We start from the raw sequence: 21,933 nt of genomic DNA on the forward strand, positions 1-21,933 counted from the left end.
CTGGGTGGCAGTGGGTGGATTTTTGTGTCTGGACATTGTTCCCAACTCTTCTTGGCTATGTTAGCAGAGGATGTGGTATGGGTTCCAGAAGATGTTGTTTGGTGTGACACCTGCTTATGGAGAAGAAGTTGCTGGGAAATTAATTTCCTTTTGCCGTATTCCCTTAGGTCTCAGAATGCAGTTGGCCTGTTAGGCAGGCGCCCAGTTTGCACAACCTCTTTGCTGTGTGTCGGAATATGTATAACTGGCTACTGCAGAACCCCAAAAATGTCTGTGTCGTACACTGCTTGGTGAGTAACCTTCCTGTTGGTGGTGGTGGTGGTGGTGGCTAGGTTTGTTGAAACCACCCGGCCCTGTACAGAATGGTGGACAGGTGACACTTGAGTTCAATAATCATTTATTGAGCCCCTTAGGAGGAAGGTGATATGAAGGATGTAAAAATGAGGGAGAAATTTACTATTGCTGCCTTAAAACTTGAGTACTAGTGGGCAGGTTAGATATGTACATAACTCACATAATGCAAAGATTCTAGAATGTGCTGAGTATTATAAAAGAGATAGAAACAAGAGCTGTGGGTACACGGGTAAAGTAACAATACCATTGAAATTTGTGTTAATACAATTGATGTAAATATGTTGATGTGTGTGTGTATTTTTTTTTTTTCTGTTTGTGTTTAAACAAAAATAAAATAAAAAGAAACTTATGCCCTTGTAAGTAGTCAAATGGATTAAGTGCATTTTTAGAACAACTACCAGGGGGAACTGATGAGTTTTCTAACAACTCACGTCCTAGAATTCCTTTCCCAACCCTTCCTCTGAAAGCCTCTTCTCTGTCCTTTAAAACTCAGCTTTCATCTGGGAGGAAAAAAAAGAAGCAGCAGCATTTCAGTGGATTGAAAGATGAATGACTTAGCCTGCATTTGAGCTAGTTTGGGCTGTGGTTATATTAATAAAAGCATAATGTCCAAACCAAGGGAGGTGATATTTCCTCTTTAGTTATGTCAGAACATATCTGGTATGTTATATTTCACATCTGGCAGTGCATTTAAGGGCACCAAATGATGTCTCTTGATATGGACTGTTGAGTGAGGAAGAATTGAAGAGATGGGATGTTTTAACCCGGAAAACGGAAGTGTTAATGGAAAGAGAGGGAATTTCAGATATGTAAAGGGCTGTCACAGGGAGAAAGGAGTAGGTGTAATCTTTGTCCTGAAAGAAGGAAGAATGAGGACCATTGGGGAACAAACTTCAGCTCAGTACACTCAGTATAAGGAAGAATTTTGTAAACTGGAATGGAGTATCAAGTATCAGTAAGTTCCCTGTCACTCAAAGTAATCTAGAAGAGGCTGGACAACCATCTATCAGGAGTGTTATGAGATGTATTCCTATACTGAATGAAGGTTGAATCAGGTGAAACGTCTTTATTTTATATGAATATAGGACCATGCTTTGGGTGAAACACATATGTTAAAAAAAAACCCTTTTCCATCAAGTCTATTCCGACTCATAGTGACCCTGTAGGACAGAGTAGAACTGCCCCATATGGTTTCCAAGGAGCACCTGGTGAATTTGAACTGCCAACCTTTTGGTTAGCAGCCGTAGCACCACCAGGGTTTCCAAAATACATACATGGTGTATTCTAAAAAGCAGCATTTACCTAACCTAGGAACTTTTTACCTCTGGTCCTAAAACTGAGAGACCTCAACTATTAGTTCTGATGCTCCAAGTCCAAAGTTACCTTGAAAATTAAATTATATTTTAAGTAAATATATGCAAGTAATGGGAGAAGAGTTTCCCAAAGGATTGCATTTATATTGCTTGGGTTTCTTAGGTGAGTAGAGAGTTAGTTTTATCCTAAGAATAAGGGTTTCCTTTCTGCTTTGTGATTTAAATAGCTGGACCAGATCCTGGTTTTCAAGTGAACTTAGACACCCCAAGTTAAGAGAATTTCTTAGAGCTCTCTCTCCACCTCCCCTCTCTTCATTAGAAGTATAACCATTCTCAGTGGAGAGTGGCTGATTGGACCATGTTCATGATGAATTTATATATTTTCTTTGGCAGGATGGACGGGCAGCATCGTCAATTCTGGTTGGTGCTATGTTCATTTTCTGTAATCTCTACTCTTCTCCTGGCCCAGCTATTCGATTGCTATATGTAAAGCGACCAGGAATTGGACTTTCACCATCCCACAGAAGGTAGAGTAAGCTAGACGCGGAGTTAGGCTCAAATGTGGTCTAACTGGTATCATGTACTATTCAAAACCCACCTCATAAGTACCATGATAACTTGTGTTATTTTAATCTGGTATCTGGCATTATCTTGAACTATGGAAAAAATGCAATCAGATTAGGATATTTGGTTTTCATACAGCTTGAATTTTTTTTTTTTTTTGAAGCCCCAGGTGGTGCAGTGGTTAAGAGCTGCAGCTGCTAACCAAAAGGTCGGAAATTTGAATCCACCAGCTGCTCCTTGGAAACCCTATCGGGCAATTCTACTCTGTCCTATAGGGTTGCTATGAGTCGGAATTGACTAGATGGCAGTGGGTTTTGTTTTGTTTTATATTGCCCTCTTTTGAGAATTTGTTGTTTTAAAATTAGAAAGAGCCTTTAAAGAATACTTACTGTCCACCTCTCTCCTTTTACAGATGAGGACACTGAGAATCAGGCAGATTGTGACTTCCCTGGGTCTAAAAATACCTAATGGACAGAGCTAGAACGTGATCTCAAATTGCAGGCTCTACAACCAGTGGCTTTCTGTTTCACTATCTAGGTCTTCATGGGAATACAAGGAGTAGAGGGCTATATTTACCACTGATGATTGTCCTGTGGGATACACAATAACCAAAAGAGAAGAAAATGTAAAAATATATGTGGAATAAGGAATTAAAAAAATTTTTATATTGATGTAGGAACAAGGAAATAGATTACAAAAGACAATGCTAAAAAGTGGCTTTAAAAAGACAAACCTTTTAAAGATAACTTCTATTTTCTTCCTTTTGGTCACAATTTCTTCTCTTCTCATGTTTAAATTGCATTTCTTCTTTTGTTTGTTTTTTGTGTTTTTTAATTAAAACTGCTTCTGATGATAAAATTCTAAAATTTGTTCACAGCCAGCCTTTAGCTGATAAATTCAATCTACTGGATCAAATAGGAATAGATGTTCAAATATTAAGCTAGCGTAAAGCTCTCATAAGCTTTTCCATTTGATAAATACCCAGTTATCAGTTCCATGGGAAAGTAGAGTAGGTTACCAGATAAAAGCTTTCTTAAATTATCGGCTGCATTATCTTTTGCTAGTTAATATTTAAGAAATTAACAGGATGAATTTTCATTGTAACTTAATAATTTGAAAGAACAAACTTTATACCGAAGATTGGCTACTTGTTTCTCCCAGTGTGACACACCCCAATGGAATGACAATCTTCTGTTTCAGATATCTGGGCTATATGTGTGACCTACTTGCAGACAAGCCCTACCGCCCTCATTTCAAGCCGCTCACAATTAAGTCGATCACTGTCAGTCCAATCCCTTTTTTTAACAAACAGAGAAATGGATGTCGCCCTTACTGTGATGTATTGATTGGAGAAACCAAAATATATACCACCTGCACAGATTTTGAACGAATGAAGTAAGTCATGATACTTTGCTTCATTTCTTCTTGTGAATTCCCCAATTCTTACAGAAGTAGGATCATAGTCTTCCTTTGAGGAGTGCATCATTGTGGAAATTGCAGATATTAAAACAAAAATTCACCATCAGTGGTAATCCTAGAAATGTACAACCAAACCAGGGGATGCCATGGCTACTTTTCAAGAAGGGAAGAAGGACTTGAAGAGAGTCCATTTTTCAGGAATGACTAGCATGAGTTATAATGAGGCCTGAGACAATGGTGGGAGACAGAGGACTTGGGTATTTTTGAAAGAGATAGCTGTGATGGGATTTGGTGAGGATAACAGAAGAATCAGAGATGAATGAGGTTTCTAGCTGGAGCAACTAGGTGATATAATTCAAGAAGATACAGAATCCAGAATAAAAGAGCAGGTGCCAGTGGGAGGTGGTGGTAGGGATGCGGAGAGAAGGGTTTTGGCGAGGTGGTAACATAAAATGAAATTAGTTTGGAATAGGTTGAATTTGGGGATTGGTATCCAAGATCCTCACAGAGCATGACATTGCTGTTTGTGTACTTATCTTGGTTGAATTTTTTGTTCTCTCTCTATCTCAGCTTTTACTATAAATTTAAGGTTAGGAAAAGACAAATACACCAGGGCTGACTGTATTTGAGGCAAACAAGAGGATCTGCAAAGTAGGGATGGACAACTTAATTATCAGGAAGTCTACAGAGGATGGAGAGAGAGGGCCTGGCATCAGACCAATACCATCCCGTTTTTGAACCAGCTCGTTCCAAGTTGGGACTGGCTGGACTCTTGATTTTGCTGAAGATAGGATATGGTTCCTGGGCCCAGGCCTTGGCACACAGATGCCTTGGCCAGAGCTACAGAGGGCTGTACTTGTGTGTGGGACTATGATCGCACAAGATTGGACTCTTCCTTAAGTGTAGGCTTTTGTCTCTCTTTAAAGAGAATATCGTGTCCAAGATGGAAAAATCTTCATTCCTTTAAGCATCACTGTGCAAGGAGACGTGATTGTTTCCATGTATCACTTGAGGTCAACCATCGGGAGCCGGCTGCAGGCTAAGGTATGGTTAAAGGGAGAGTCTTGGGATAAGCAAACCCAAGCCTTTGGTGGCAGTATTTCTGAGTCTTTTCTCCAAACTACTTTGAGCTTGAGTGACTTGTGATTTTAGAACTATAAAGACCCTCTAAAGATTGCTTATGTTCCCTCTTCTGCCATTTTAAAGGTGAGGAAACTGAGGCTCAGAGAGATTGTGACTTGCCAAAGTCCTTGACATGAAGACTCTGCCAGAAGTTGAAGCCTTAGAACTTCCAGAAACTATGTTTTTTAGAATCTTGCACCTTTTCGATAGTATTTCATTTGCATCAGTGTAAGGAGATAGATTTTTGTTAAGGACATGAGCCTAGATAATTGTATTTTTGGGGGGGGGGATTTTTAATGAGATAAAATTCATGTAACAAAAAATTCACCCTTTTATACTGTGGAATTCAGTGATTTTTAGTATAGTCAGTGTTCTGCAAGCATCAGCACTATCTAATTCCAGAACATTTTCATCACATCAGAAAGAAACCCTGTACCAGTTAGCAGTCACTTTCCATCCCTTCATCCCCATCTCCTGGCAACCACTAATGTACTTTGTGTTCTATGGATTTTCCTATTCTGGACATTTCATATAAATCTAATCATGTAATATATGGTCTTTTGTGACTGATTTCTTTCACTTAGCATAATGTTTTCAAGATTCATCCATGTTATAGCATGAATCAGTACTTCATTTCTTCTTATTGCCAAGTAGTAGTACAGCGTATGGATATAACCCATTTTATTTATCCTTTCATCAGTTGATGGACATTTGGGTTGTTTCTACTTTTGGCTATTATGAATAATGCTGCGAGTAATTTTACTTTGATGCGTTGAATATTTGCTAAGTGCATGCTCTGTGCCAGGCATTGCCTAGGGGTTTAAAATGGGCAGGAATAAGAAAGTGTCCCTGCCTTGAAGGAACTCAGTGGAAAGAGGATATTCACGTGTGTACAGATATTCATAATGCCATAGTAGATGTAGATATGAGGTGCTATCATTGGAACAGTTTGCTTTAGGCAGCAGTGGCCCAGACGGGCTACAAAAAGGATATGACCATCACACATGGGACTGGAAGGGTGCATTCACCAGGCTAAAGCAGGGCATCCTGAGAAGAAGGAATGGCATGAGTCAAAGCATGGCAGTGTGCAGAAACATGGGGCATTAGCAAGTGAGGAAGTGGCTTGCCAAGGCAAAGTTCATGGAAAGCAGTGGCTAGAAATGAAGCTGTGCCAGTTCAGGAAGGAAAAACCACTTAATATTCATATTAGACAAAGATTTAGATACAGAGACAGGTGAAGGTACATGGCTCTTCAAAATATAATCTTTTGATCAGATTCCCTTTTCACTGATCATTTGTAATGTGTTTTTCTTGTGTATTTTTAGGTCACCAACACACAGATATTCCAGCTTCAGTTTCATACTGGATTCATACCACTGGACACAACAGTTTTAAAGTTCACTAAGTAAGTGCTGCTTTGGCTGAAAGCCCTTTCAGTCAGTGCTGATATGGATGCTGGGAGCCAAGCATCCTAGAGCTCTTCAGCATTGTGCTGCATCCTCCCTTGTAATCCTGTGCTGCTGGACCATTGAGTGCAGCTCACAGCACTTGGAGGCTAGTTGCATTTGAAATCCTTCAGTTAAATATGATTTGTCTCAAGAAGTACAAATGGGTCAAATAATTTCAAATAGAAAGGTCTAAAATTTGCATGCGAGGAAACAAGAGGGAACAGAATGTCAATACTTTGATACTTTGCATTTGTGTATCTCTTTCTGCTTTTCAGCAGAGATGGCAGTCAGAATGGTATGAGCAATGACCCATCAGAATGGATACCAGGCAGTAATACTGACAGAGGGCCCTGGAGGGTCCTTCCGCACCAGACATTAACCCTGAGTTGCTGTATCATGGTGTGATCTAGGAAACTCAATGGTGATAGGTGGGAGTTACAAGACCTGGAATAGGGACAGTGATTATAGACCTATTACACCATTTTAACTACTGCTGTCCCTGTGCCAGTGTATACTGGCTTCATATATCAGCCATGCTTTCACACGCAGCGTCCTCCACATCCTTTGAGCAGGCAGTATTATCCCTTTTTTCTAAATGAGGAAACTGAAGCTCCAAAATGTACAGTAACTTGTTTGGTTAATGATTTAAGTCTTTCCTAAAAATAAGTCTCAGTGCAGTGTAGGATGAGCATCACACTGATTCCATTGCATTTGACTGGTCTTCTTTTAAATCCATATTTAGACCTGAGTTGGATGCATGTGATGTACCAGAAAAATATCCTCAGCTATTTCAGGTGACACTGGATGTAGAATTACAGCCCCACGACAAAGTCATAGACTTAACCCCGCCCTGGGAGCATTACTGCACAAAAGATGTCAATCCCAGCATCCTCTTCTCTTCTCATCAGGAGCACCAGGACACTTTGGCCTTAGGAGGTAAGTTACCTGGTGGTTTTGCTTTTTGGGATGAGGCCTCTGTTGTTATTTATCACATTGAGTTCTTTCTTGTGTTTCATTGATGCTGCATGGCCTTTTGTCTTGCAGGACAGGCTCCAGTTGATATCCCTCCAGACAACCCCAGGCATGTTGGGCAAGGTGGCTTCTTTTCCTCTCTCTGCTGGCAAGGTATGTCTTTAAGTTACATGGTTCATGTACAAAGTAGTTGGACTTCAAAGCATCTGAAAGCAAATCAGCACTTTGAAACCATCCAGTTACCTTCTTATTTCACACTGTTGCTGCTCAATCCCTTTTCAAATCAGGCAACTTCTCCACTTTCTTTCTTTCTTTTTTTGAACACTTATATATTTATTTTGACTGTGGCGATCAAGAAACATATGCAATTAAAACTAGAATTACTGTGTTATAAGTTTTAGAGAGAGAATGGATATTGCCAATCATCTAAAAAAAGAAAAAAGCCTTATGTAATCTCTCTGTGACTCCTATGGCATGGTAACAAAGTTAGTGGATTTTTCTATTATTGCATTTAAAAAATTCTTTTATTGTGGCAAGAATATATATAACACAACATTTACCAGTTCAGCATTTTTTACATGTACAATTCAGTGACACCAGTTACGTTAACCATCACCAGTATCCATTGCCAAATTTTCCGTTACCATAAACAAATACTCAGTGCTTCCTAAACAATAACTTCCCTTTTCCCCTCCCTCCCACCCTTGGAAACCACTAACAAACTTGGATCTCTATACCCGTTGCCGTTGAGGATCTCTATACATTTGTTTATTCTAGCTATTTCATGTAAGTGGGATCATACAGTATTTATCATTTTGTGATTGACTTATTTCACTCGTTGCAGTCTTTTCAGGGTTCATCCATGTCGTAGCATGTACCAGGACTTCATTTTTCTTTATGGTTGAGTAATATTCCATTGTAGGTGTATACCACATTCTGTTTGTCTGTCTGTTGATGGACGTCTAGTCTGTTTCTGCCTTTTGGCTTTGTGAATGGTGCCGCAGTAATTATAGGTGTAGGCCTCCTCTCTTTCAACTTCACGAAAGCTCTTAGACTGGTACAAGATGCCACTGTAACCTGAATTCTACCTCTCTGTGCTGTGTTTTGAATCACATCTTTCCTGCCATAGATGTACAATTTCTTTTTCCAAAACTCTAAGAGCTGTATGTATTTAGGAATGCACTTTATTTTTTTGCTATTTTAGAAAGGCGACATGGTACGTAAACCATGTATTACTTAGCATCCCCAGACGCATCTCAGATAATGCCCTGTAATCAAACACATTAACATCTCTGCAGTAAAAAGTATAAATGATAACCCTGAGTGAGATAAATGAAGACAATCGTTACTGTCACAGCAGTTCCGGTCAGGTTTCTCTGCCAAACAAGTCTGCGCCAAACTTGGAAAAGCCTTTCCCTATTCATAGCTTTTTACATTTCAGAATTAGGAATAAGGGGGTGCGCATCTGTATGTGATTTGGAATGTGGGTCTGTTTATCCAAGAATAAAACCAAAATAACAATTCTCCATGGGAAGATCTGCTCGAGGAGGGCCTAGAAAGACACTCTCTAGCCTCCTCATTCCTTCCCCAGATGAGGCCTCTTTCCTGAAGCCCATTTTATGTTGAAAGTCTCTCAGGTTGGTGTAAGCACCATTCTAAGCAGAACCATTCTCTCTGTTCCCTTAGTGGGTCTGTGGTTCGCTTCTGCTCTAGACTGTGGGAGAAAGGCATTGCTTTTGGCTGCAGTCCACATGAAGAAGTAAAAGTCAGTGAGAGGTATCAGCATAGGACTAGGAGATAACCTTTAGTAAAATTTCACCTTTTCAAAGATCCTGGCTTAGTGCCTGGAAAATAAGACTAGTAATAGTAATAAAGATTTAAGTACTGTTTATCTGACCACTTTACACATACCATCTCATGTAATTCTTACAACAGCCCAACCCTGTGAGTTCGGTAGCATGTATTATCCCCATTTTACTAAGGAGGAAATCAAGGCACAAGTAATGTGCCCAGTGCACAAAGCCATAAATAATGGAGCTAGGATTCAAATCAAGGCCATCTGGCTCCAGAGTTCTAGTTCTTTACCACTATGCTATACCTCCCCTCAGTTGCTCCACAAAGTTGAATATAATTTGGGAGTTCAGTGAAATTTGAAATACATCAGTTCCTAAGGGTCTGAAAGCATTATTTGCTCAGGGGTGAATCCATCTCTCTATTGGAGTTATGTGCACATAATACAACAAAAACAATGCTATGGTCAGTATCTAACCATTTATTGGCATACTGGCCTTCTTTAGATCAGAAATCAGAGAAGTCGTTCTGTGAGGAGGACCACGCTGCCCTGGTGAATCAGGAAAGTGAGCAGTCGGACGATGAACTTCTGAGTCTTTCTAGTCCACACGGCAATGCCAGTGGTGACAAACATCATGGAACCAAGAAGCCCAGCAAAAAGCAGCAGGAACCAGCTGCGCCCCCACCCCCCGAGGACGTGGACCTTCTGGGCCTAGAAGGGTCTGCCGTGAGTGAGACCTTCTCTCCGCCAGCGGCCCCTCCCACCAATTCTGAACTGCTGAGTGACCTGTTTGGGGGCGGAGGCATGGCTGGCCCAGCCCAGGCTGCACAGTCAGGGGTGGATGACGTCTTTCATCCTAGTGGACCTACATCCACCCAGACGACACCACGCCGTTCTGCCACCTCCACCTCCGCATCGCCAACTCTAAGAGTGGGAGAAGGTAATTTTTTTCATGTAGCACTGTGTTTCTCAGTGTGGAGTTGTAGCTTTTGGGCAAGGCAGGTAGAATTGAACTTCTGTGTTAGACTTTTCCAGTTTCCACAGGAAGTCCCTTAGAGACCTAAACCTTCATTTAAGTGGTGAATGCAAGAGGAAACAGAAATATTGCCCATTTTGAAAGGACAGTGCAAAAGTGAGTATTTGAGGTCCTTGCCCTTATTTTTAATCTCTTTCAGGACATCAATTCCTGAGCTGCTTTAGTTACTTCTGCTTGGAAACGTAGAGATGAATTTTTATTATTAATAATAGCTAACATTTATGGAGTACTTACTACTTCCCAAACATGGACTTTAAGACTAAATGTGGATTAAATTCTTATAGAAACCCAATGAATAGGTGTTATTATGTATGTATGTAAATTTATACAGCCAGTGTATTAGTTACCTACTTCTGCACTAACAGAAATACCACAAGTGGGTGGCTTTAAAGAACAGATCTATTTTCTCACAGTTCCGGAGGTTAAAAGTCCAAATCCAGGTCTCAACTGTGTTGATTACTTCTGTGAGCTTTTCTCCTAGCTTCTGCTGTTACCAGTGATTTTTGGTGGGGTTTTCTTGTAGATTGATCTTCACGTGGCGTCTGTCTTCCCCTGTGTGTACATATCTCTGTGTCTTTCTGCTCTTTTTATAACTCAGAAGTGATTAGATTTAAAACTCTGGTGGCACAGTGGTTAAGAGTTTGGCTGTTAACCAAAAGGTTGGGAGTTCAAATCCACCAGCTGCTCCTTGGAAACCGTATGGGGCAGTTCTACTCTGTCCTATAGGGTTGCTACGAGTTGGAATCAGCTCGATGGTAATGGGTTTTTTGTTGTTGTTGTTACTTGGTATGAGCTAATTAGTATAATAAAGAAAACCCTATTCCAAACAGTATTACACTCACAGGTAAGGTTAGGATTCCAACACATATCTTGGAGGACACAATTCAGTCCATGACAGTTAGTAATTGATGGGATCAGGATTCGTGACTAGGCCATTTGACTCATAGAGTCTTCCCTTCAGTTTTCCTGGAATCTTAGTTTTCTGAATACATTTTGGCTACACAGAGAAATATTTGGTTACTTGAAGATATATTTAAGGGACTCATGGCAGCCCAGCTGAGTGGAGCAAAGTTTCAGCCCCATGTTGCTTAGTTTCACTCTGCTATTTGCCACAGACTTAACCCCTTCTGTGACTAGTCATCCACAGATTTTTGACATTTGCCAGGCATAGTTTTTTTTTTTTTTTTTGTAGTAGCTGGATAAGCAAAGATCCTTTACAGCTTCTACAGAACCAGCTTAAACTAGTTAGCCTTGTTGCTGTCACTATTAGCCAAGATGGCATCTTTTTTTTTTTTTTATGGTATCCTCTAGGAAAAAATTTTTTTTCTAAGCCCATCTTTCCCTTCTCAGAAGGCTTAGGGCTGGTCTTCATTTATGGTAATTTGGCTGTAGGCATTCCTGATGAGATTGGTTCTCAGGATCATAGAATGTAGGCACTAAGGCCCAAGGACCTACAAATAGTAATTGTTGCCAGGGTGTATGTCTTAGTCATCTAGTGCTACTATAACAGAATACCACAAGTGAATGGTTTTAACAAAGAGAAGTTTATTTTCTCAAAGTAAAGTAGGCTGAAAGTCCAAATTCAGGGTGTCAGCTCCAGGGGAAGGCTTTCTCTTCTCTGTCAGCCTTCTCATCAATCATCCCCCAGACTAGGAGCTTCTCTGCACAGGGACCCTTTGTCCAAAGGACATGCTGTGCTCTTGGTCCTGCTTTCTTCGTGGTATGAGTTCCCTTTACACCGGATCAGGGAGGTGACCTGAGTAAGGGTGGTGTTACAATCCCACCCGAATCCCTTTAACATAAAATTACAACCACAGGATGGAGGACAACCACACAATACTGGTAATCATGGCCTAACCAAGTTGACACATATTTTTGGGGGGACACAATTGAATCCATGACAGTGTGAATCCAGGCTCCCTGAATTCCAAGCCAAGGCTACTAACTCACCAAAATGAGTAAAAACTTTGTTAGGAAAGAAATCCCCAAGATCCAAGATAGCATAGTACTCCGTGGTCATGTTTTAGGACTATGGACCTGTATGACTCCTGATAATTAAATTTATCAGAGGCCCATGCACATAGTTTTGTTCCCATGTCCGAGCAAGAAGGGGCCTTAAGCACTGGTTTAGTCTGTGCCTTAGTTATAGGTAGTGAAATTGAGGCCTAGATATATTGGTTGATTGTCTGAAGGTACAGCTGATTATCGCAGACCCAAGTCAAGAACTCAATTAGTTCTACTTTCAAGAGTAGAAAGAACACTAGGTCTAGATTCAAAGGCCTGGATTTGAATCCCAGAACCAACATTAACTGTTTAATCTTATTAAAAAACCTTAACCTCTGTAGATGTAAAATGGAACTAATGTCTACCTATTAGCATTATTTTAACGACTAACTTTTGAGCTCTTCTCATGTGATGTTGGGTAGTTCACTTTCAGTTTATGGTAAAATGCCTCTAATTTAACATAACCACTTGCCATTGAGTCAACTCTGAGTCATGGCAACCCTGTGTGTGTCAGAGTAGGACTGTGTTCCACAGAATTTTCAGTGGCTGATTTTTCAGAAGTACATTGGCAGGCCTTTCTACTGAGGCACCTCTGGGTAGATTCAAACCATCAAACTTTTGATTAGCAGCTAAATGCCTTAGATGTTTGTACCACCCAGGAACAATTTAAGATAAATTGACGTTAAAAGTGTACCAAGTAATGGTGAGATTTTAGCATCTTCCACTGATTGGCTTCAGTTGGTAAAAACTAGATGTACAAGGATTTACCCGAAGTTCTCTCACAGTTCCTCTGTAAATCTCAGTGTTCTCATTTTATAGAAGGGATAAAATTTGTGAGTATAAAATGAAGTAAAGAATGTAATTGTGTAGCAGAGTACCTGACACCCAGTCGATACCATTGCTACCACACAAGGCTACAGTGTTGCCCGGTGATATTAGGAGACTATTATTCCAGTGATTGATGGCTGCAAACATGTTAAACCATTTGTCCTACCTGGATTTTAAGAGTTGGATTTATTCATTAACTTATTTTATTCTAGTTGTCTATTCCTAGAATGAGTCAGTCCAACTTTAGGAAGTAATCAGCTCATTAACCACAAAGCTTAGGAAGTGACATCTTGCTATAGGTTGCTAAAGGAGTTTTGTACCTTGCCCAGTAATGAGAAATTAAAGACCAGTTACATACATGCAGCTGTGCAGTGTTTTCTTCACGTTCATTTCACACATGGGAGGCGTGTGATATACCTTTGGAAATATTCCTGGAATTTGGAGTCAGAAGACCTGAGCATGAGTTCCAGACCTATTATTTACTTGAACTTCGGTCTCAGTTTCATCACCTGAAGATAATAATACTGCTTCTGTCTGACAGGGTGATATTGAGGATCAATGGTGGTATTTTTTATGAAAGACAATGTAAACCCTAAGAAACTACACAATATTTGCTATTGTTGCATTGTTACTGGTAACCTTGGCTTCCCACTTTGTTCTAATCTTCTTAGCTCATTCATAAATTTACCCTTATCTAATTTCTAACAAGTGGTTGAAAGGGAGTGTGTTTCAGAAACAACGCTTGAGTGCTGTAGAACATGAGACATGAGAGTCCAGTTTTTGTCGTTATACTCATTTTATTCTCTTTTGACCGTCAAAACAAAGCCTGGTCAGTGTGGTTTCCTATTGTTCATCTTAATACCAGAGCCCCACTGCCTCGTATTTCTCTATTAATTCATTCAACATGTCTTTATTAAACCCCCTCTATGATTTAAGCCTGGTTTTGCCTCTTACTGATTCATCTGTGTTGACTTCATCCCGTTCGCTAGTTTGTAAGCTTGCTTGACCTATTTCATGCTCTTTAGATAACCAAAAGCCAAAGATACCCTTATTCACACAGTCTTTAGGGTTCATTTAACAGATATACTTGGGCTCTTCCTTTGTCCACAAAGATGAGGTGATTCCTGTGTGGTCAGAAATCCTTGGGATCCATTCTTATCCCTGGAGGATGTTTTATGGATAGGTCAGTCCTGTGGAGCATCCGGAGAGGCAGGCGTCATCCTGATTTTTCAAGTGTTTTGCTGAGGGCCTGGCAATAGTGCCAACTCTTTAATATTTATTGAATGAACTCAAAGGATAAAAGAATACATTTTTCCCTTTGTTTTTTAGGTCCTACTTTTGATCCGTTTGGAGCACCTTCAAAACCATCAGGTCAAGATTTGCTAGGTTCTTTTCTGAACACATCCAGTGCATCCAGTGACCCCTTCCTTCAGCCTACACGAAGTCCTTCACCTACAGTTCATGGTAAGGAAGTATTTTATATTGTGTTCAGTAAAACATAGTTTTCTGCAACGTATCAGTAAATGCTCAGATATAAAACATCCTGTTTATGCTTTCTGGGCAAAAACTACATATTACACCTTTCGTTTGGAAATTTGTTGTTGTTGTTCTTAGGTGCCGTCGAGTTGATTCCGACTCATAGCGACCCTATGCACAACAGAATGAAACGCTGCCCGGTCCTGTGCCATCCTTACAATTGTTGTTATGCTTGAGCTCATTGTTGCAGCCACTGTGTCAGTCCACCTTCTTGAGGGTCTTCCTCTTTTCCGCTGACCCTGTACTCTGCCAAGCATGATGTCCTTCTCCAGAGACTGATCCCTCCTGACAACATGTCCAAAGTATGTAAGACGCAGTCTCGCCATCCTTGCCTCTAAGGAGCATTCTGGCCGCACTTCTTCCAAGACAGATTTGTTCTTTCTTTTGGCAGTCCGTAGTATATTCAATATTCTTCGCCAACACCACAATTCAAAGGTGTCAACTCTTCTTCGGTCTTCCTTATTCATTATCCAGCTTTCACGCGCGTATGATGTGATTGAAAATAGCATGGTTTGAGTCAGGTGCACCTTAGTCTTCAGGGTGACATCTTTGCTCTTCAACACTTTCAAGAGGTCCTTTGCAGCAGATTTGCCCAATGCAATGCATCTTTTGATTTCTTGACTGCTGCTTCCACGGCTGTTGATTATGGATCCAAGTAAAATGAAATCCTTGACAACTTCAATCTTTTCTCCATTTATCATGATGTTGCTCATGGGTCCAGTCATGAGGATTTTTGTTTTCTTTATGTTGAGGTGTAATCCATACTGAAGGCTGTGGTCTTTGATTTTCATTAGTAAGTGCTTCAAGTCCTCTTCACTTTCAGCAAGCAAGGTTATGTCATCTGCATAACGCAGGTTGTTAATGAGTCTTCCTCCAATCCTGATGCCCCGTTCTTCATATAGTCCAGCTTCTCGTATTATTTACTCAGCATACAGATTGAATAGGTATGGTGAAAGAATACAACCCTGATGCACACCTTTCTTGACTTTAAACCAATCAGTATCCCTTGTCCCATCCGAACAACTGCCTCTTGATCTATGTAAAGGTTCCTCATGAGCACAATTAAGTGTTCTGGAATTCCCATTCTTCACAGTGTTATCCATAGTTTGTTATGATCCACACAGTTGAATGCCTTTGCGTAGTCAATAAAACACGGTAAACATCCTTCTGGTATTCTCTGCTTTCAGCCAGGATCCATCTGACATCAGCAATGATATCCCTGGTTCCACGTCCTCTTCAGAAACTGGCCTGAATTTCTGGCAGTTCCCTGTCGATATACTGCTGTAGCCATTTTTGAATGATCTTCAGCAAAATTTTGCTTGTGTGTGATATTAATGATATTGTTCTATAACTTCCACATTCGTTTGGATCACCTTTCTTGGGAATAGGCATAAATATGGATCTCTTCCAGTCAGTTGGCCAGGAAGCTGTCTTCCATATTTCCTGGCATACACGAGTGAGCACCTCCAGCGCTGCATCTGTTTGTTGAAACATCTCAGTTGATATTCCATCAATTCCTGGAGCCTTGTTTTTCACCAATGCCTTCAGAGCAGCTTGGACTTCTTCCTTCCGTACCATCGTTTCCTGATCATGTGCCACCTCTTGAAATGGTTGAATATCAATTAATTCTTTTTGGTATCATGACTCTGTGTATTCCTTCCGTCTTCTTTTGATGCTTCCTGCATCATTTAATATTTTCCCCATGGAATCCTTCACTATTGCAACTCGAGGCTTGAATTTTTTCTTCAGTTCTTTCAGCTTGAGAAACACTGAGCGTGTTCTTCCCTTTTGGTTTTCCATCTCCAGTTCTTTGCACATGTCATAATAATACTTTCCTTTGTCTTCTCGAGAGGCCCTTTGAAATCTTCTGTTCAGTTCTTTCACTTCATCAATTCTTCCTTTTGCTTTAGCTGCTCGACACTCAAGAGCAAGTTTCAGAGTCTCCTCTGACATCCATCTTGGTCTTTTCTTTCTTTCCAGTCCTTTCAATAACCTCTTGATTTCTTCATGGATGATGTCCTTGATGTCATTCCACAACTCGTCTGGTCTTCGGTCACTAGTGTTCAATGCATCAAATCTATTCTTGAGATGGTCTCTAAATTCAGGTGGGATATTTTGTCTCTCGTGGACTCGGTCTGATTTTCTTCAGTTTCAGCTTGATCTTGCATATGAGCAATTGATGGTCTGTTCCACAGTCGGCCCTTGGCCTTGTTCTGACTGATGATATTGAGCTTTTCCATCATCTCTTTCCACAGATGTAGTCAATTTGATTTCTGTGTGTTCCATGTGGCAAGGTCCATGTGTATAAAAAATATTTAGTCGCCGTTTATGTTGGTGAAAGAAGGTATTTGCAGTGAAGAAGTCATTGGTCTTGCAAAATTCTATCATTCAATCTCTGGCATTGTTTCTATCACCAAGGCCATATTTTCCAACTACTGATCCTTCTCCTTTGTTTCCAACTTCCGCATTCCAGTCCCCAGTAATTATCAATGCATCTTGATTGCATGTTCGGTCAATTTCAGACTGCAGCAGCTGACAAAAATCTTCTTTTCTTCATCTTTGGCCCTAGTGGTTGGTGCGTAAATTTAAATAATATTCGTATTAACTGGTCTTCCTTGTAGGTGTATGGTTCCTATCACTGACAGCATTGTACTTCAGGATAGATCTTGAAACGTTCTTTTTGATGATGATTGCAACACCATTCCTCTTCGAGCTGTCATTCGCAGCGTAGTACACTATATGATTGTCCGATTCACAATGGCCAATGCCAGTCCATTTCAGCTCTCTAATGCCTAGGATATCGATGTTTATGCATTCTGTTTCATTTTTGACGATTTCCAATTTTCCTAGATTCATACTTCATACATTCCAGGTTCCGATTATTAATGGATGTTTGCAGCTGTTCTTCTCATTTTGAGTCATGCTACATCAGCAAATGAAGGTCCCGAAAGCTTTACTCCATCCATGTCATTAAGGTCGACTCTACTTTGAGGAGGTATCTCTTCCCCAGTCATCTTTTGAGTGCCTTCCAACCTGGGGGCTCATCTTCCAGCACTATATCAGACAATGTTCTGCTGCTATTCATAAAGTTTTCACTGGCTAATGCTTTTCAGAAGTAGACCGCCAGGTCCTTCTTCCTAGTCTGTCTTAGTCTGGAAGGTCAGCTGGAACCTCTCCTCCATGGGTGACCCTGCTGGTATCTGAATACTGGTGGCATAGCTTCCAGCATCACAGCAACACACAGGCCCCCACAGTATGACAAACTGACAGACACGTGGGGGATTTGGAAATTACCAGTACATAATTAAAGGTTGTGTTGTGTCCATGGAGTTTTCATTGGCTAATTTTTGTAACTAGATTGCCAGGCCTTTCTTCCTAGTTTGCCTTAGTCTGGAAGTTCTGCTGAAACCTGTCCACACGGTCTCCCTGCTTATATTTAAAAGACCAGTGGCATAGCTTCCAGCATCATAGAAACACACAAGCCACCACAGTAAGACAAACTGACAGACGGGATGGCGCAGGACTAGGCTATGTTTTGTTATGTTATACCTAAGGTCATCACGAATTGGAGCTGACTCAAAAGCAACTAACGACGACAACAAATGAAAAGCTCCAGACAGTCAACGATTACTTTAAACCAAAGATGAGAATGTAAGGGGGCAGGGAAGCTAGATTAATAAAAATGGAACAACCAGCACAGAAATAATGAGGATGTTCATGCGTTGTGAAGAATGTAACCAGCGTCACTGAACAATTTGTGTAGAAATTGTTGATTGGGAACCTAAACTGCTATGTAAACTCACTGAAAACACGAAGAAGTATTATTTTAAAAAATTAAAAAGAAAATAATAAAAGCTCTAGAACGTCTTAAAGGAAAGAAACCTGCTTAACTTTGTTTTACTCAGCTTTCCTAAAACTTTTTGACTGTGGAACTTTTTTTTTTTTTGCATTAGAGTTATGTGCACTGCGACATAAAGCACCCTTATTGTAGAATCTATCATTATTTTATATACCAATAGGAAAAACACTGCCACTTTTAATTGACTGGAAGGTGCATCTGATTGAAGAAATATTTGAAATGTGAAAAAATTATATGTCTTAGAATTAATAACATATGATACTAACATTCCACAAAATTCATATTTCTCAGAAAAAAGCTTTGGGATACATCACCCTAATGTATTAGAGCCGTTCTGTCCAACAGCCCCTAACCACATGTGGCTGTTGAGTACTTGAAATGTAGCTAGTCTGATTTGAGATGTAATCTAATTATAAAATACACACCAGGTTTCAAAACTTTGTATGAAAAAGAATATAAAATATTTCGTTATCACATGTTAAAATAATATTTCAGATATATTGGATTAAATATAGATTATTAAAATTAATTTTACCTGTTTATTCTTATTTTCTTTAATGTAGCTACTAGATAATTAAAAATGACCTATTTGGCCTACATTGTATTTCAATGTTAGAGACTTATGTTGTGTAGAAAGAATAGTAATCACATCTGTAAGTGCGAAAGCGTTTCATGTATGCACCATATTTTACACAAATAACACACGCCTTCTATGTTTATTTGCCAGCTGCCCCCTCCCCCTGTGAGGTATTTTCATAAGCACCACTATGCCAGTTTTTTGTTTCACATAGTGTTGTAAAATATTTGCATAGTGTACTTAGGAACATACCTTGCACAGGGAGGGCATGGCTGGCAAACAAACGTAGAAGGTGTGCATTATCTGTGTAAAATAGGGTAGTACTGATTAAAACTGGAGATCTTCAGTGAAGGAGAAGTGCTTTGAGCTAGAGAATTATAGCTTGTTCCTAACTTTGAAGGCTGTTGAACATCACTGACCTCTACCTAGATGGTGATGCATTTAAAAAAAAATTTTTTTTATTCTTTAGGTGAAGGTTTACAGGCAAATTGGTTTCTCATAAAACAATTAATACGCATATTGTTTCTTGACATTGGTTGCCAACCCTGCAATGTGTCAACACTCTCCCATTCAAGCCCTTGGGTTCCCCATTTCCATTTGTCCAGCTTTCCTGTCCCCTTCTCATCCTTGTCCCTGGTTTGGTGTGTCCATTTAGTCTTGTGTACTTGGTTGAGCTACGTGTATTATTGTTTGTTTTATGGGCCTGTCTAATCTTTGGCTGAAGGGTGAACCTCAGGAGTGACTTCAGTACAGAGTTAAAGGGTGTTTGGGAGCCATACTCTCAGGATTTGTCCAGTCTCTGTCAGACCAGTAAACCCACCTTTTTTGTGACTTTGAATTTTGTTCTACATTTTTCTCCAGCTCTGTCTAGGACCCTCTATTGTGATCCCTGTCAGAGCAGTCTAGTCATTAGCTTGACTTCACTGCAGCCATGCAAATACAAAAGGAAATGAGTTGTGCAACACTGGGCAAAGTATAACTTGGGTAGAAAAGAGAAATAAGCCCAGAAACAACCTTCATGGATGATTTCCTGGTTTTTAATCCAAATTGTTTGAAGTGGGTCCATAGGACTATGTAAAAGAAATTCACCTCTCACCCATGAGTAGTGTCCACTTAAAAGAGTCTCCTCTTTGGTTGTTGGTTACTCAGGGAAGAAAGGATGCAGTGACATAGGCTAAGTCTTTAACTCAAATGTCACCTTTTCAATGGCGTCTGCTCTGCCTGCTCCATTTCAAATCACTACTCATCCATTTGCCCCAAACTACCGACTAACCCCCTCTCCTCTTTCCTTTCCAAGAAATGCCTGTGGTATACTTGTTAATGTCAAGCTCAGGTGAATTGAGTTAAAGTGGTTTTTTCCTCTTATTGTCCATAAGTGTAGAAGCAGGACACGCAAAGATGAATAAGATAGTTCTTGCCTTTGAGGAACTCACAATTTAATGAAAACAGACATATACACAATTATAATTCAAAGTGGATTGAGCACATATTATACGATGGATATGGAGGTAAAAAAATAGGTGAGTCAAAGAAGGAACAGGGACAAATGATATAGTTTCTGCCAAGCCACGTGTGAATACCATGGATGAAGGCACAAAATATCAAGTGTCAAAGAGCGCTGTGGGAACCCAGAGGAAGGAAGGAATCCCTTGGGAGGTCACGCAGGCTTTGTGGAAGAGATGGCATTTTCCTGTATGAACTCAAGAAGGTGGATTCTGAGCTATCTTATTTTTATTCTTTTTTCTTCTCCCCATTTGCAGCTTCTAGTACACCTGCTGTGAACATTCAACCAGATGTTTCAGGAGGCTGGGACTGGCATGCTAAAGCAGGTAAAGATCAGCAGGTTATTTTTTGTACATATTTAACCAATTGCAACAGCATAACCCTTCACACAGTGTGAAGTGAGTACCTACACAGCATCATAGTCCACCCATGGAATTTGTGTTGATTTTTTCTGAAGACTCATTCTGGCCAAGCTTTTCCCATTGTACTTGATTACATGATAGTGTTACATACTATATGTTATTTAACTTTTCTAAGTCCCATTTGCTGAATTTCTGCCTTGATAATAGAATCAGACAGACCTAAGTATATATCTGACCCTACCACTTTTTGACAAGTCCTAGCCTCAGTTCTCTTATCTGTAAATGGGGATAATTATTCTTGTTCCAAATAGTTGTTGAAGTTTAAGTGAAATAACTTATATAAAAGTCTAATATGTAGCAGGTGCTGAGTGAGTATGAACAGTCTTCCTTCTTCAGGGAGTACTTGTTTCAGGGTTGGATTTGTCTGTAACAAATAAGGTCTCTTCCTTCTGGCTACTGTGGCATTTATTGAAAGCTTTTTTGTATGACTGTGTTCCCAACCCTCTGCAAGTTGCATACACACACAGAAACACACATACAGATCCGTACACATGTACACAAACACATACCCAGATCCATACACATGCACACAGATACATACAGATCCATACACACACAGAGAAATATGCAGACACAGACCCATACACATGTACACACACACACAGATCTGTACACATGCATACAAACACACACACACAGATCTGTACACATGCACACAAACACACACAGATCCGTGCACGTGCATACAAACACACAGGTCCATACACGTGCACGTAAATACACACACAGATCCATACAGATGCACACAGATCCATACACATGTACGCACACACACAGATCTATACACATGCACACAAATACACAGATCCATACACATGCACATAAATACACACACATCCATACACATGCACAGAAATACACAAAGATACATTCACATGCACACAAACACAGGTCCATACAAACACACATAGAAACAGGCACACCACACACAGATCCATACACATGTGCACAGCACACACATATCCATACAAACACACACAGATCCATACACATTCACACAGATCCATACAACCACACAGAAACACGCACACACAGATTCATACACTATGTGCTCATCAAAACAACTCTCTGAAGCCATTGATGTTTCTTCTTTTTTACCAATGAGAAAATTTTGACATTCAGGGAAATTAAACAACATCCCCAAGGTCACTCTGCTAGGAAGTGGCAGAGCCAGAATTCAGATC

At 40.1% G+C, this 21,933-nt stretch overlaps 1 protein-coding gene across 2 annotated transcripts in view; it reads left to right on the plus strand.

Annotated features, from left to right (window-relative positions):
- Positions 1-21,933, plus strand: part of DNAJC6 (DnaJ heat shock protein family (Hsp40) member C6) — a 185,555-nt gene that overhangs the window by 151,196 nt on the left and 12,426 nt on the right. For both annotated transcript variants that reach the window (XM_049879500.1, XM_049879501.1), the window contains exons 5-14: positions 168-290; positions 2,061-2,194; positions 3,432-3,626; positions 4,577-4,694; positions 6,098-6,177; positions 6,963-7,156; positions 7,265-7,345; positions 9,490-9,924; positions 14,182-14,316; positions 20,585-20,653. In XM_049879500.1, the coding sequence (XP_049735457.1) occupies positions 168-290; positions 2,061-2,194; positions 3,432-3,626; positions 4,577-4,694; positions 6,098-6,177; positions 6,963-7,156; positions 7,265-7,345; positions 9,490-9,924; positions 14,182-14,316; positions 20,585-20,653 (1,564 nt within the window). The remainder of the gene's footprint in view (positions 1-167; positions 291-2,060; positions 2,195-3,431; positions 3,627-4,576; positions 4,695-6,097; positions 6,178-6,962; positions 7,157-7,264; positions 7,346-9,489; positions 9,925-14,181; positions 14,317-20,584; positions 20,654-21,933) is intronic.

The sequence above is a fragment of the Elephas maximus genome, chromosome 3 (assembly GCF_024166365.1).
Source record: "Elephas maximus indicus isolate mEleMax1 chromosome 3, mEleMax1 primary haplotype, whole genome shotgun sequence".
NCBI classification, from domain to species: domain Eukaryota; kingdom Metazoa; phylum Chordata; class Mammalia; order Proboscidea; family Elephantidae; genus Elephas; species Elephas maximus.